The sequence below is a fragment of the Melanaphis sacchari genome, unplaced genomic scaffold (genome assembly GCF_002803265.2).
Source record: "Melanaphis sacchari strain LSU unplaced genomic scaffold, SCAv2.0 Contig2_pilon_pilon, whole genome shotgun sequence".
Lineage (NCBI taxonomy): Eukaryota > Metazoa > Arthropoda > Insecta > Hemiptera > Aphididae > Melanaphis > Melanaphis sacchari.
The window spans coordinates 3,109,933-3,128,502 of NW_020271173.1; the positions used below are offsets into that span (position 1 = coordinate 3,109,933).

Consider the following 18,570-nt stretch of genomic DNA (forward strand, 5'->3'; position numbering starts at 1 on the left):
TACCAGACTAAATCATTTATAAAATAAACGTTTCAGTTCAAAAAAAAATGTACATTTATGATCAATTATGGTAATATTATGTTTCCAATACGATTATAAATCATTGATTTTTAGTAAATAATTTTGCTACAAAATAATAATTATTATTATAGTTAAAAATTATTTTCATTTACAAAATTTTCCAAAATAAATAACATATTTTTATTTTCCATTAAATATTAGGTATTTTAAATGGCATTTTTAATTATTATAATATAATAATTAAAGTTGGATAAAATTATTATATATTTTATTAAGCTAATGTATAATAACATAATATGATGTAGCATTTGAAGATTATTAAAAATAAAATAAAATATTATTTAATTGATGTTTTATTACATTAACTCTATTTCGAATTCTTAAATATTCATCTGATAACAGCAATATTCTTATCGTGTTTATCTTCTAGTTTATTTAAATTAAACAACTAAATATTTTGTTCAACGTTTGTTTCAGCTGTTGTATTTAATTAAACAAAAGTACAGTTTTTATCAAAAATAAAATTGTAAATATTTCAATTTAAATAAAAATAATTATTATCACTTATATTTGTATTTAGATGAGTAGGTAACATACTATACAAACTACTATGGTAATAAGGCAACAGGTAAAAAGTATATTGTATAATATGTTATATACTCATAGGTATATATATATATTTTTATTTGTTGCATTGTCCAATTAACAAAAGTCGTGAGAGATACTGACAGTAAAATTCAAATGTAAATTTACTAAACCTTCATTATCATTATTTGATAAAAAAAAAAAAAACTAACAGGATCAACTCGTATAATTAGAAATAATGGTTAAATATACAGTTCCATTTTATTAATTACCTACCTACTCAATTAAATAAAATTTAATTTAAAAATATTTTTAATTCAATAGATATTTTATTACCTATATGCAGCTATCGACTATGCATAATAAATGTATACATTATATCAAATCAAATTTTATTATTGTTATGAACATCAATTTTAGAGGTATTTTTAAATATAAAACATCAACGTATCAAATACATATTGTTTTGTTAAAAAAATAATAATATTTAAAACTAATAATATAATAGTTATGTAATTATTTATTTATAATTTTAAATTATTGAAGTCTTTAATTATTTAAAAATGAACCTAAATATTAAAAAATAAATTTACAATACTAATACATTTAATTTAATTAGGTACTCTATACTTAATCTATTTATTTTTAATACTTTTGTATAAATATGCTAATTATTATCTTTTAGACATTAATCCTTGCAACTGATAAAATACGTTTAGTTAAAACTATACCTTTTTAATATTATACTTTAAATCAGTTTTAAAATATAAGCCAATCAAATATTAAAACAATAATTTTTCTACTATCAAAAAAACACTGAGTTGGTTGTAGATTAAAATCCATTTTTTTTTTTTTAACTTTTATTATAAGGCATACAATCTGTAACTTAAATTATTATAGTAAGCATGTGTGTGGAATTAATATTGTAGCTTGACATTTGTACCTGATAAAAGCAGCCACCCAATGGAAACACTTTATAACATGATAAAATCCATTTTAAATATGAAAAATGTGTGTATACAGTGCAAGTGATGTAAATAAATACAGTATATATTAACATAAATATCAGTATGATTCTAAAAATAAATACATATTTTAATGATATTAATCAATTATTAAAGAAAACTTTAAGAGTTCATAATAATCAAATTAATTATACAGTCAAAACTTGTTTAAAATGTTATCAAATGTTTTATTGCCATTGAATTTTAATAAAAATGGTTATTATTTTAAGAGAATGTTAAATCATATAATTAAGTACATATTATTAATTATTGACATTTTTTTGAGAGGAGAATATTTTTATGGGTATTTAACTTAAATATATTAAAAAACGAACCTTAAAATGAAATCTATAGTCTAAAATATTTAATAGCTAAATAACTGCAGTGCAAGCGTTCAAGTCTATATTGGAATGACGTCTAGAAAAATTTCAAAATATCTATTTACCTGCATGGTGGCGTCAAGATGAAGTGGTGTATTTATAAGATCCATCGGAAGGCGTGGGTGTATCAATGAGAAATTAATAATAATAATAAATATATAACAAGCCTTGCGGACGACACTCAACCGATAACGACGGAACCGGCATTATTCCCGAACACGCGCACAGCCGCAACAATCAAAACACGTTTCACCGTTGGAACGTGAGACCGAACTGAGTGCACGAGCAAAGCACCTGTTGCTCCGACTATCGTTCTCCATCATAACCCCAGTGCAGACGTCTACATACACATTGGATATACGACGGCGGCGAAAAGAAAGGAAATTGACACAGCTCTGTACACCGAGCATACAGACTCTTCCATTTACAGACCATTATTATGGCGTGTATATTATATTGTGGTTCAACGACATCAATTTGTGGTTTCGTTGAATATTTTTACTTTTTGGAGTCAACAAATGTTTCGTGGTATAGATATTACAAATGAATGTATTAAACATCTTGAGCAAAATGACTGTGTAACTTTTTAACTTTTAAAGTGATTAAGCCATTGTTTTTACAAACGAATGTTATTTTTTGGGTTTTTTGTTATGTATTTGTGTATTTTATCACTTGTTTATTGGCCCTAAAGATGGTTTGAAATGTTAATAACATATTTCAGTAACATAGCTCACTACAAAATCATCAAAGTCAAAAACATCCAGTTTCTATGTCCTGTCCTATTGACTTCTAACGAAATTTTCAATCATTATAAATTAAAAATAATGAAGGTAAAATTGTGTTACCATTGAAATATTTCAATTGATTTGAAAATAATGATAAAATATATAACAATAGCTATATTGAAAAAAAAACCTGTCACATAACTATTCTTAACGATCAATTTCCGACTTTTTTTTTATAATATCACAAAATCAAAGGTGTTAGTCGAAAGTCATTGACATTAAACCTGCCAATAAATTGTATTACATATTATAGTAAATACTTAATAACAGAACAGGCATTGGCTATATTATAGCAATCAACGAACGAATTATATGACATCATACTATTACTATACCCAATGGCTAACAGTATACACTTTTATTACATTTTCAATTTAGATCGACGATGTCGGATGATTTTTTTATGCTTAACTCTCTATTGTAAGCAATCTAAACTTTCACATAGCTATTATAATATATAACTATAAATAATATATAAGATATTCATGAAAATTTAAAATATAAAAAGTATTAAGTATTTAAATGTAATATTCTTTTAAAAAAACTATATCAGAAGGGACATTTTCATCGTTCACGATTTATATAGTTGTTTTAAAATAAATTATAAACTTAATTAATGAATATTTTTGTATGGTGTAAGGATTTAATCGTCTAACTTTATTGTATTTTACATTAAAGATTATAAATTAGAGAACTTTAAGTATAATATTATAGTTAGGTTTTCGATTTTTCGATACCATGTTTTCAGTTCTCGTTATTTAAATGTCTTAATAAATCTTTATAATTGAAAAAAAGGTCAATGTACTTAAAATGTTATTTAAGCTTAACACACAATATTGTATTTGACTACACGTTACATTTTTAAGTAAAAATCATATATTATACATTTTTATTTGCTTAACAACAAAGTTACGATATTATTATCAGCTATTATTTTTGAAATTTCTTTCGTAAATCATTTAGGTTTTTTAAATTGCATACTTGAAACATATTTTTTGTATATAAGTATGTAATAAAAAAATTCAACACGATATTTAATTTTCAATATTATGGCCCGCTGCGCTGCTGTTTTGTACTTACAACGGCTGAGTTACTGTTAAACAAGATTCATACACACGATACCCACTCGTTTACATGCAACATATTGTTCGTGAGTTGGTCGTTTTCGCATGTAAACGTATATATACTCGTATGTAAACGTTTCCTATTTCTTTAGGGTTTAGATGAGAGAACAAAATAAAAATAAACAAACAGTTAAATCTACTTTCCTCTCGTTTAACGCACTAACCATATTGTCTCAGCCATTTATTTATTTAAGTTATAGACTTTAAGCCAAATAAAAACATCGTTAAGGTAATTTAATGATGCGTATATAAATAAATTAATAATTTTAAATTATTGTTATTTTGTATTTGAAATATTGAACATTATATTTATAACTATATTATTCTAAGCTTAATTTTAAATTTAAAGTTTGTGTGGAATTTGTAAATTCAAATTAAATTTATTAAATTAATTACATAATATAAATACTAATTATTTATTATGGTATGATATGATAATATAGATTAGCTTATTAATATAAACCATAAATAATATTATATGGTATAAGCACTGTTCTATGTGGTAAAAAAACAACCGCATAAGTTATTAAAAAAGTAGGTTTTTTACAGTAATTTATATATTTAATTATTTGTTTATTCAACTATAAATATCTTCAAATAGTTTTCAATACAACTTTCTTACAAATTATTTAAGTTTTATTTTTTCAAAATCGTTTTCTATTTTTATAACCTATGTAACAGTGTATTATTAAATTATTTAATTCAATATTTTTAAGCAAAATTAACTTATTGGCTCTAAAAAAGAAAATTAAAAAACTGATTTAATATTTGTTATATATTTATTATTAATATTATTTTGCTTTATTTATTATACTATTTAATTAAATTAGATTAATATCTTCGAAATTTCCAACATTGTTTCTTATAATTAAACAAATGCTAGTAACAAAATTTAATTGAAAAAATTCATCGACTTAGAATATCTAATCTATAGAATCCCACGGCTGAAGAAAGTGTAGAAAATAATCATAACATTTCTTTTCTTTTAGATAAACCATATTATAAATGATGAATAGCAAGCAGATCACAAAAGTTTATATCAATGGTTGATTATTATTGTTTCATCCCGTGGGCTATAATCAGAATAAGCCTACATATTATTATGCACGCATAGTGGACCACCAACGTAACGTCCTAAAATTAGTTATACCTATGTGGATTCCATTATTTTCGGTATGTTACTGTAAGATCTCAGATTTATGGGACGTACTCAAAGAAAATATAAACTTTGTTCATTTTCCATGCAAATTAAAATTCTAATAATATCGTTTAGGTACCCCCTATTCCATGTACTATGCATACTAAACATAACAATTGAATACAAAATTCAATGTATACATGGCGCCGTTATCGTTGTATGTATAAATTGCCATTGCACTTCTAGAAGTTATATATTTAAATAAATAAAATCAATTATGAATTAAAAAATAATAGCAATAACATTATTGTGTGCGCATTTAACGGTAAGTAGTTTTGCGTAAGTGTTATAACCGAAACCATGTGCCAGTAGCTTAACAAATTTCAAATGTGTAAGATACCGTTGTTTTAGCATGCTCCGTTTATTAATTGCGTTTATAGTGGTTAACGCACTAGGTACCTATCCTAACAGACAAAACGGTTATAACGTAGTTCCAGTAACTTTTCGACTGCATGAATATTAATTTTTGTATAATTTGGATGTGACTCGAATTTATATCGAACATAATATTACACAATTAGGAGTATATTAATATAAAGAATTACCATTAAAATATTCTATATATTTTCATATCAGATATATAATGTAAATTTTATTGCATTAACTAAATATCCAAAAGTATGATTAAAACCTGAAAAGTGAATCTGTGGTTTAGAAACATTAGAGATTATTCATCATTGAGTAGGTCACTGTAATGGATATGTTAAATTTGATTACAACGATAAATCATACATAAAATTATTCATATTTTTAAAATACTGTAAGACTAATGTAGAACTATGCATTAAATTTTAATTATACAATAATTTGTAATTTTTATGATTTTTCTTCAAATGCTATTAAAGTCAATTTAACATTATGCTAAACTTTTCGATTAAATTAACAAATAATTTTTTTTATCATACAAAAAACGAAATAAAATTTAAAAAAAAAATTTTTAATTTCTATTATTCCTTAATATTAATAAGAACTAAGATATTTTTAAAATTTAAACAAAATTTTAATATGTATATTTTTATAATCTTTCAATTCTTTACTGTTATATATTTTTGAATTACATCAATAAAGAAAATCGGCTTTGAAAATGTGTTCTTCTGATTTATTTATATTTGTACCGATTGTTTTGAAAAGTTATTGGTAATTTTTTTAATACAACTGACACCTCAAAATACTAAAGCATCGACTATATAAATGTAACTTGATACTAAGAACCAAACTACCATTTAATTTATTGATTGAACCATTTTGACTGTTCATAATGGTAATAACAATTTTAAATATACATTATATATATATTTATAAATAATCTACAAAAAACACACATCATTGTATAATCAATACATTTAACGTTTTGTTCGGAATCTAAAATTAAATTATACACAAGAAAAAAAATTATTACTATATCTTAAACATTTTATAGAAAAACGCATCATTAATGTCTTAATATAAATTTTAATTCAAAACCAGTTACATACGATATTACGTCCATTTGAAATATTGCTAAAACTTTTATTTAATTTTTCGTATTTTTATTTTCTTCATACTTGGAATAATTTAACAAATTACCAATACACATTAACATGACAACATTTGCATAAAAAGTGTAAAAAATTAGTGATTACTCTACAATTAATTTTGGAAACAGAGCAAATACCGGTTATCGAAACTCTTATAGAGTAAACCAATACACGTCAGTGTAACCAGGGACCGCACTTGTACGGACTGATTGACGACAGCCTACACTTGGTTCACACGGTACGAAAGTACATTATCGACGTCTTAATGGTCATAATTTACATATTACAATATAGCCAGAGCACCGATTTTTCAGAAGATTCAGCACAGACAAATAAATAAAAAACAGTTGAAGGTTATTAATCGCCAATGAAGGTTGGTTTAATGGAACTCAACTCTGCTACTTTCGTCAGCTGTCAAAACCTAAATTATAAATAGTCCCATAAATTCAGGGACTATACGATACATTGCTTAAAAAAGGTTTTTCTAGAGAGTGAATGTAATTCGTTAAAACATTTTTTAAAAATGTGTTCTAATTTTTTATACAACACATAATATTATACTTATGATGATACCAATCAATAGTTTGTAATACACTTGAGTACTTAATGATAATTAAATTAACTTACTGATTATTCCCTATAGGATACCCAATGCTAAATTTCTTAAATTATACGAGTATATCAAGATATTACAAGCACATAAACGTGCTATTTAGTCTCATATAAATTATCAAAGAATATATTTTAAATACTCTTCACTGAGTAATTTTTATGTATAATAATACTCGTGTTATAATATGAATCGATTATAAAAATAATATTACATAATAATAAAAGTAGGTAAACTAAAGTATTTTTCAATAAAAGTTATATTATTAGAACACAATTTTTAAGTCTATTTATATAATACAATATTTCAATAATAATAATAAAAAAAAAAAAATTAATTTGTAAAAATTAATGAATTGAAATAAACCAATATAATTTTAGATAACATTACTGTATACTCCATTGTATATTTTATTCAATTCTGAAGTGATTTATTAAAATATGTATGCTTTTGTACATATTCTATTTATATACAAGAGTAGAGACACATTTATGATTTATAACGTTTGTATCACTTGTCTATAGTGCATTGTAGTGTTGACATATGTATTTATTGAAATATTATATGCATCGGTGATCAGTAATCAAAAAGTGATGATAATCCACCGTTATTTTAATTATTTATTTTTTTAAATAAAGCAATTGATTTATTACCTCTTAGTTGGGATTTAGTATAATAAAATGTTTTGTATTTTATGAACAATAATTGTCACAGTAAAAATGATGCATGGGCCACATGTTACCATGATGTCCAAATTATTATTTTCTAATAAGTTTGACAATGTGGTTAACATATTTAAATAAATATACATTTTAAAGTAGAATAAATCTCGATATTTTTTGAACTATAATGTATTCCATATACAATGCGCTTAGCATTCAGAATCTTGTATTTTGCTTTTTTGTCTTTTACTAAAGAAATGGGAATTGGAACCGGAAGTAAACGGAATAACACGAATACGCTCATATACGTATACACTATACATATATATTATGTATTGCGTATCTTGTCTTGGATCTGTATGTGTATGTACCATTAAAACCAGATAGAACCGGTCACTGTGTTACAACCGGTCGATGGCCGCTAGTGCGCCTCTTGTTTTTCGTGATCAAATATTATAAAATATTTTTAATGCCAATAAAATTGATACTGCATTATACCCTTAACCATCTTTGTTACAACGAAAATATGAGAATAGAACCGATATGGAAATGTCTATGGAAGAACTAGAAATTCAAATTAAAAAAGAATATAGCAATTTATATAATTTATAGCAACATTTTAAAATATAGATATTTGTCAATAAAAACGAAGTTTACTCTAATTAATCTTGCGGATTATTATTATTTTAAATCTAATTATTTAATTACCTAATAGTATTTTTTTCAATATTCATTAGTGTTATTATTACTAACCTCAATCACAATAAAATTATAACATAATTAAGCATTTTTCAAATATCTTTGTTATTAATTATAACTTGATTAGTGCGAGTAATTATACAACACTATGAAAAAATTGTTTGCTCATAATATGATAAAATATCGCAATACAAACTAAAAATATCATACAGGAATTTTTTGCAAATCACAAATAAGCACCATAGGTTTTCTTAATTTTTTAGATATGAACAAAGATTATTTAACAACCATAATATGGTTATACCAAATCTATGTTTAAATTTAATATTATTTAGTAATAACATAGTTTTCTTTTACCAAATATATTATTGTTTGATTTTTTTTTCAATACTTTTTTATGAGAAAACAATATAACAAAAATCATTTAAAAAATCATTTATAATTATTACAACGCAACGTTAATATTAAATTTCCAAATTTTCCTCAATTATAATATGAGTTGTATATATTATTTTTATTCTATTTATTATTAAATATTTTATAGGTATTAATGTGGTATGATATATTTATAGTATTATTAGATGATATTTGATTTTAAGTAGAATAAAATGTAATATTACTTTATAAATTTAAAATTTAAGTTATAAATAATATAGATACTTACTTTTTTAGAGTTCACAACCGGAATTTTCTGTTTCACACCATTTTTTGTTGCCATAATACTTGTGCTCGTCTGCGGTATCCTGGTTGGTTTATCCGAAACCCCAATGCCGTTTTTGACATTTTGGTTACCGGTGAATTTCATCTTAAGCTCTGCAACGCTTTCTGTTTTCCGTATATGTGGCCACATCCTGCTATAATCGTGCCTATAACATTATCACACGATACAATTATTATGCTAATATTTTATGCATAATATAAGCCTATGGAAAATTTTTACGAGATTTAAATCGTAATTTGACATTCTATCACTAGAAAGACTGAGGTCTATTGAACCAGAAATCACCAGGTCTTTAACCGGAAATTCAAGGATTTTGAGGCAGTAGGTTTGGTGAACCAATAATATTATTATTATTACATTTTTTTTTTTTTTTTTGAGATTTAGTGTCTCACTCGCTTATGGGTAGCCAACTGAGTATATACCGCCCCGCACTTTGTGTATGTAATTTAAAAATGATTAGTGAACCGTGAAGAATACACGTTTCATCGACTGTTAGAATGAAAAAATAAAATCAAATGTACGAAAACCTTCGGGCGGTTAGAAATTCAAAGTAAAATAAAACATCGATAGACTATTGTGAGAGATTGTTTGCAAGATGCACTTAAAACCGTAAGAGTATATTGTAATTTAAAACAAGTGAATATTTAAGCTTTAAACTATTGTTTAACACGCCAACGGTTGAATGTATTTTTGGCATAATAATAATTCAAATAAATGTATCTATATATATTATTTAAATAATTATAATTTGACAATTGCAAAAGTAATACCTATTTTCTTACTCAGGGTTTGGTTTTTAACAGTTTATAACAGTTTTTTAAAATGATAAATAATTGTAGTACAATCATTAAATTAAAAGTATACACCATTTTATTTAAACAATTTAACAATTTAAATGTATTAATAATTGTTATAAATATATTTAAAGTTATTTTTACAATTATTATTTAAAAACAATTACTGTTCATGAGGTTGCTCTGAGTTATAATAATTAATCTAATGAGCTATAAAATGTAAATCGTTGTCCTTAGCAACTGATATAACTCTACGTAACCATGTACCACGCTAACTTGCTAACATTCTACAAAACACATAATTTATCGACAGTTTGACGTAAAAACAATCAAATATGTATACACGTACAAATGATGTTACGTGGTAAATCCTATAATAAAACCAAAAAGACTTAATCGCAAAAGCAGTCCCATTATTTTGTCAAGGAAAATTACCGCTAATAACGACCACCGGGACAAATTCGTCGCATTTATTTACAGGTTTAAAAACGTAATGGTAATAAAAAAAAAAAATAAATAAATAAAAAAAAAAAAATACTACGCGCATATGTGTGTAAATTTGTTAAATTGGTCGTATTTTACGACGGCTATAGATGAACGGTAATCGTCTTCGTCGGTGGCGCGCGCCACAAGGACATAATAATATTAACTATCGATAGTGGCAGCAGAAAACAACACCCGTTGAGACTGACGAGGCCTATACCTATATAAAATGTATAATGTATTTGTGTATATATACATTATACAGGTATAGGTACGACAGACCGGTGTCATCATTATTATCATTATTATTATTATCATTATTACTATTATAAGACGGTCATCATATTCATTGCGTTAAATTGACTGTGCGATGGACCGGAGCAGTTCAGAGAGGGTTAACCAGCGTGCGGTGCGGCGATATATAGACAAGACGCGTTAATGTCTCTTCCGCGCGTTCGAAACAGTCATTATACATTATTACGTTCTGTCCTCTCTTTAACACTGTCCCGCCGAGCACCGGCTTACACACCGGTGCAGCGCGCGCGCATGTGTGTGTGTGTGTGTATTTGTGTTTTTTATGAACACCGCGGTAGAAATAAAAATATTGCACCGGACCATAAACGTTTCGGAGTATTAACATTCTTTTGAGGTTTTAAAATCGTGAGCTCTCCCGATAACATTTCATTTTTGTCATCGACCGCGCGGCCCTCCCACGTCGGCGCGCATAGCTGACCATACACGTAATATATTATTATACAGATACTTTTCCTAGTGTAACATATATACAGTAGTATGTACAATAACATAATAACATAATATATTATTATATTCGTATAATATATGGCGTTGTGTGTGATCGAGCCTTAAATGTGTAAGTCAACATTTTTCATTGACGACGACGAGAGAATGTAGTGAAGGGCATTATGTCTATATTTTTTTTTTATCGTACTTACAGGTTTTTCTCCCCTATATAGTTAGCGAGGAAAAGGGACGAAAAATAAACATTTAATGTTATTGTAGCGATTTACGGTGCTAACTTTAACCAATCAAGTAGAAGTCAAGTACAGATCACAGGGTGAATTAATATGGTTTAATGTCATTATTATGTAGATTTTGTTTCAATTCACACAGTTCACACGATGGTATAAATTAGACGACATGTTTAATTCATTAAATATATATATATACCATGCGATTTTAATTTTATATCTAAAATATTAAATAAACAATTCAGATTATTTATATTTAAAAAATGTATCTAATTTTCTATTAATGAACATTTTACTACGTATTATTTTATCATACTGATCGAATATGTAAAATAAATAATCAATTAGACGTGTTGAAACAGTATGCCAAATAACAAAATAAAAAGAAAATTGTAAATAAATTTTTTTTTTATTTTAAATGAAAAATGCTCATTCTAATAAGTAAAAATCTAATATTTCTTACGATTTGTAGAATTAACATTCTTAATCCTTATTTAGAAGTATTAAATTAATAGTATAATCAAAGATTAGCATATTTAAAGATTTTTAAAATATTTTAATATCTTTATATAAAAAAAAAAAAGTACCTATGAACAATATTATTTAACATTATCTTGCTCTTATATTCTGCAGAAGTTAAAAATAATTCTCAAAAATTGAAAAACTGAAAAATAATTATACTTTAAATTATATTTTAAATAATTTACTAACATGTAAAATACGACATAAGCAATTTAAGTTCGATTAGTCTGATTAGATAACCTATGCATGCTGTACTGAGAGAACCTTATCTGCCCTCAAAAACTTTAATAATATTTCAGCAATTTAGCATATCTCAAGGAAATTCAATAATTATATAGTATTATACACTTAAAAGAAACATTGGCTCTATATTGGTGCACTATATTTTTTGATTTAAGCACTAACAATAATAATAACTTTTTATAAAAAATAAAATTACACTTAAAAATTGGTACAATATACAATTTTATTTTATATTACTTTCACCATTACTTTTTGCTTCTATCATAAAATAATTATTATTAAAAAAATATCGTGCTCGATAGTTTCAGTAATATAACAAAAAATGTAATCATCTGTCTTATAAAATTGTTCTTAATTGACGCGAGTTTAAATAAAAAAATTGTCTAGGAGAATCAAGAAGATAAAAATATTTTAATCACACAATAAATCAACAATTAAAATTGTTGATGTATTTAACAATTTTAAGTAGGTGTAACATGAGTATGGTAACATACTTATGTTATATAAAAATTTTTATTCTTTAATTTAACATTAATAAAACATTATTAAGCATAATATAATAAATTTTTAATATATTGTATTATCTACATAATTTATGTATAATATTTTATATATGATATAATGTTCACACTTTTACAGCTAATACAATAGTTATAATACTCACGCTGTCCCTTTACCATATTTGATTTAAAACTTAAAAAATCGTTCTTAAATTTAAAAATAATTAATTTTAAAATATGAAAATTGTTACTTTAACTTAAATTAATTTATATTAATTCTATTTTAAAATAATTTTTCGTATTGACTATTGTTAATAAGTATACACAATTTCACTAATATTTTAGTACCTAGGTATTAAAAATCTTAATATAAAATAATAAAAACTACAGCAGTTTTGAAAACACAATTTAGAATACATAACAAAATTATGAATTCGTGATACCTACGTACCTAATAATTGTTTCAATTTAAATTCTACACTTCATGTTTACTCAGTTTAAAATACTAGTAACTATTAATTAAATAATTATAGAAACAATAGTTAATAAACGCCCACAAAAATATAATTTTTTTAATAATCCATTCAGCATATATTTAACTATTATATTATACAAATAAAATATAATTAAATAAGTTATTAACTATTATAATATATTTATATTACCCTTCAATTATTTGTCAATATTTTTAATTACTTTTGATTAGTTTTAAATGCCAGTATTATTGTATAATAATAACAATATATTAGTTGGTTTATGATTAATAAATTTACCTTATAAAAGATACAAAATGGTTTGCAATTTTATAAATTTAATCTTTAAGAGTAGAATTTAATTTATATTTATCTAATATAATTTCAAATGTATATTTTATATTATATTCACGATTTTCTGTACGTAGTCATAAACACGTATAAACCATACATGTATAATAATAATATGTATACAAAATTTAATTTTCAGATTTTTATAGAGATCTATGAAAAAGTATTATGATATTGGTTATTAAAATATAATCTGTATTTTTTTTTATAAATATATATATAATATATATTTGTCAGTAGTAAAAACATTCCATACATAAATTATTATTTATTAATACCTGATTCAGAAAAATAATAGACCTCTAGATTAAACTTGAACTACTTTGTGAAATAAAACCATTAAAACAGCATTCATAAGACTCAGTTATTTTATTTATTTGATGTAAAATTACAAGTTTTAACTATTTTTCATACAATTTGAATAGCATACTTATTTGATAAATAAATGATTTTTTACATCATCAGTTTTTATTGAAATTATTACATTAACAATCATTACAGAATTAATACAATATTCTTTTTAAAAATTAAAAATAATTATTTTTTTTATTTTGTAAAAATAAATAAATAATAATTCATGCTAATAATTTAAATATAATTTTTTGTATTTTGTAAATTTAAGTATTTGTAAAATATTTCATTAAAATAAATCACTGTACTATATTATAACTCCTTTAAAATAAAAATTAGGCAACAGCTTAAACATATCATATTATAATAATATTATACTTGATGGTAATCAGAGTTATTTATGTATATTGTATACATTAGCTTATAATTATATAAATTATTTACTAATAAAAAATCATTCACAGTAATTTTATTTAAATACCCCATCGTGTACTATTAAATTTTCCTTTTTTAATTACCTAACTAAAAATATATGTAAAACAATTAAATAAATGAGTTGGATGGGCCAATGAAGTAGCTGTCAGTACAGTAAAAAATATTTAAACTAAAAGTAATGTATAAAATGTTTACTATGAAAAATATTCAAATTCTTTGTTAAACTATTATCTGTCTTATTTGGATCATGATAAAATATTATTTATTTCCTTACAAATTACAAATTTATAGTAATATTTAAGTATATACTATGAATTTTTTAATACATATTTTATTTGTCTTAACTATAATTTATAAGTTTTTAATTCTCAGGATTTTTATATATAATATACTATGTAGGACGTAGGTACTTAATGGCGATTAGTTAGAAGGGTATACCAAAAAAAGAAAATCGATAAAAACACGTATTTATAGTAAAATGGTTATTAAACTGTAATCTATTATAGTATTATACATAATATATTATATTAGGTATATAAATATGAAATTCAAAATTCAATAGCTCATGAGTGTGCTAACATGGAAGTTAGTTTGTAGCGATTGTACTTTTTAAATGATGTATTGTAAAAAATTAAATAGGTAACTGAACAAGACTTATTTCATATTTGACTATATTTCCCACGAAACAAAAAACAATTAAGATAATATAGTACTATATCCACGCATGGCGCATACACACGCACCAATCTATTACACATTTAGTAGAATAGCCATGTGTGTAGGTCAACGAAACGCAAGCCAGCTACGTTAGTATCTATTTTTGTTTTTTTGACCGATGCATGTTGTTTAATGTTTATCTCTAAAGAACCTAACATTGGACAGTGTCCGGACTAACAGTATAAAAAACACAACGTGATACGTTTATTATTTTCAACAAACTTAATAACGTGCATTATTAGATTTTTTACCTTACTCTATTTAGTATCCACATAGTATAATTTTAATGAAAATCATTTATAAATTTTTCACACCACAAGATTTCTATTTAAATGATTTTTTTTAATAATTTAAGCTTAATTCGATAAAATGTCGATGTATGTCAATATATATATAATCTATTATGTACATCAACGATATTTCAAACGTTCTCTTTTATTATTATTATTATTTTTTTGTAAGAAAAATACATATTGTTACAATATTATACCTACTAATAAGTAGGTCTAAAGTTATACTATTATAATTTATAAATATATGTGTTAAATAAAAAAAATAATATTTTATTTAAATAGCATTAATTATATTATAAAGAAGCCTTGTAACTAGCAATCGCATATTATAAAGCAGCTATTTTAAATAATTTTAAACTACTCAAGGAAATATTAGACCCACATTTTTTTATGGCGTTTGAGTAGGCTTAATTAGTTACTTATGTAATAATTAAAATAAATACTCGTATATACTATACAATTCAATAATATTATAAGTTATAATAGATATATCATTATATCATACATATTTTAATTTAAACATCCAGTTTTAAAGATTATTATATAAAAAGGGAAAGGTAAAAATAAATTATTCTAAGTATTTGTTATTTAAAACTAATGGTTTTTTGTTTTAAAAACGTGTATTATTGTGTAATTATGTTTTTAATAAATAAATGTTTTAATACATTAAGATACTTATATTATACTCAAAACAAGACCATTATTTTAAATAAAAACCAAAAACTTTTAGGCTAAATAAATATTTAAATGTTAAGTAACTGATAAACATTTTTTTCTTTTCTAAACTAATTTAAGTTTATGAGCTTAAAGAAATTTAGTATTTTTTATAAATGTATTTTTTAGGTAAGATTACACTAAATTAGAAAACAGTATGGTGTATTATCGCGTTAAAAAAACATTTACAAGTAGGTATAGACTGAAAATGTTTACTTCCCAAACTTATAATAATGTTTTGAAATTGAAATGTGTACCTATAAATTTCGTAGACTGCAGTAAACACTTAAAAGTCAAATTTTCTAAGTACAGATCATATATTTATAAGTAGCTGTATAACTTAATTTCCTAAGAAACAATTTAAGGTGCGTGTACTGTTATTTAATGTTTAACTGTTACTTTTGTATAATTATAAATAAATACTATAATAATATGGTTTATCATATTTATTGTCATAAATAAATTACGAAGTGATTATAAATTAAATAATTACTATACGATTGAAATATTTAATGTGAGTTACACAAATCACACATTATATTAAATTATGATTTTGTTTAGGTATAAAAATACCATCGTGTTGTACACGACGTACAGTTAAATCTTAAACTTAAACTGAATTAATAGTCCTCGTCACATTTTATAAAATAACTTTAATTAGCTTTATGAATTAAACTTAAGGCTGAGCTTTCAACTGAAAAACATTTTTACTCAAATAGTCACTTGATGCTTACAATTATTTATTATACCATATCAATCACTGTTTCATACAGAATAAACATACTTTTAATCATGTATACTTTATAATTACTTCGTTCTTATAATTATAATTTATAATCGTTCACAAGAATTAAAATACAATTTATTGAAAAAAATAATAGTAACCAAGATATTCATCACAAAATAGTTCTGTTTCTGTATCTCAAAAATAATAATATCGTAATCGCACAACTGGTAAAAGGAATCGGGAATAAAGCATACTTTAACATATTATGATAAACAGAATCGGTAATACCTAATCAGTATTTAATTAAATTGTATAAACATTCTACTGCGCAAGGCAGGGTATACGTAAGTTTTCTTATTTGAACTTCCTATTAAAACTTGAGCCAAGTTAGTTGTATATATATATATATATACATTCATTTAGCTAAAAGTTATTTTTAAATATTGATCAAAAACTAAAAGCCTAAAATGTTATTAAAAAAAGGTTAACTCAATAAAAGTTGATGATTTTTTCTTGAATATTTATAATATATATTAAAAACTCTACTATAATGTCAAATAATACTATAATGAGATAAAATAAAAAATGAATTTGTTTTTGTTGTTCACGTATTTTTTTAAAACTTCAATTATCACTAACCTATGGTTGAAAAAGCTTGTAGTTAAACAATTTTAATTTCAAACTTCAACAATTTACATTTTACTTTGCTTTCGCAGTTAATTCACGTGTGTGTACCTACATATAGCAGATGATAATATATAGATATGTTATACCTGTGAGTTATGACGACGATGACGAACAAGTCAACAGCATGCGTGCCCTGGGTCTTTTTGCGTTTTTATACGGTATTTTTTACATAGATACTTACTGTAATAATAATATAATTATTTATTACAGACGGAAACGTGTTGCAGCGGACGAACACCGCGACGGCACCACTCCGGACTCCGATCTGGCCGGCCAGTCAAAAGACGATATTATATTTGCAGTTTAGTCGGCGCGGTTATTTAATAATCATTATATTATTATTATTTTTAACTCGACGCAGTCGTTGCGGCGAAAACTCGAACGCAACCACCGCCACTGACATCGTTACGCGAATATATTCGTAATATACTCGTTGGTCGTTCGTTCATGTATTATTAAAACGTCATAAAAATTTTCTTGAAAAAAATAAAAACTAACTCGTTGTATTCACTTACGACCGTAATTACTAAAATATTATAACTAATTACAATTTACAACAGTATAATAACGACTTAATTATTGTTCAACTATAAATAATACCGCAAGATGACGGCCTTTTGACTCAACTCAAAAAGTCTTTCGTAAGAGCCCTATAAATGCATATTTATTATATACGTACCAAATAATATATGGATGTACCTACGACTGTTGCACGCTCGGTGACTATAGCATGTCATCAACAAACGACCGCCGCGTCCGCATAGACAGTATAATAATATTATTGTTACAATCGAGATCGTAATATCAATATATCATAATCGTAATACGCACTATGAACTCGACCAAAATAGATCAAGACTGGACCGAAGATCGATGGGACAATTCCAGAATCAACACTAAGCCTAGCTCTCCCCCTCCCTACTCAATAATCGATTCGCATCCCACCATCCCCGTATGTCACGGTCACAGCACTTACGGTAACTAT

At 24.5% G+C, this 18,570-nt stretch overlaps 1 protein-coding gene across 2 annotated transcripts in view; it reads right to left on the reverse strand.

Annotated features, from left to right (window-relative positions):
- The window catches only part of LOC112595828 (synaptonemal complex protein 1), a 44,673-nt gene extending 26,811 nt beyond the window's left edge, over window positions 1-17,862 (reverse strand). The window contains exons 1-2 of one of the 2 annotated variants that reach the window (XM_025341199.1): window positions 17,672-17,862; window positions 9,250-9,451 (exon numbers count right to left, since the gene is read on the reverse strand). In XM_025341199.1, coding sequence (XP_025196984.1) covers window positions 9,250-9,435 — 186 coding nt within the window. In that variant the 5' untranslated portion in view covers window positions 9,436-9,451; window positions 17,672-17,862. Of the gene's footprint in view, window positions 1-2,055; window positions 2,267-9,249; window positions 9,452-17,671 lie in introns of those variants that run through there. The other variant, XM_025341200.1, reaches the window with a different exon arrangement.
- Window positions 17,863-18,570: the final 708 nt, after the last annotated feature.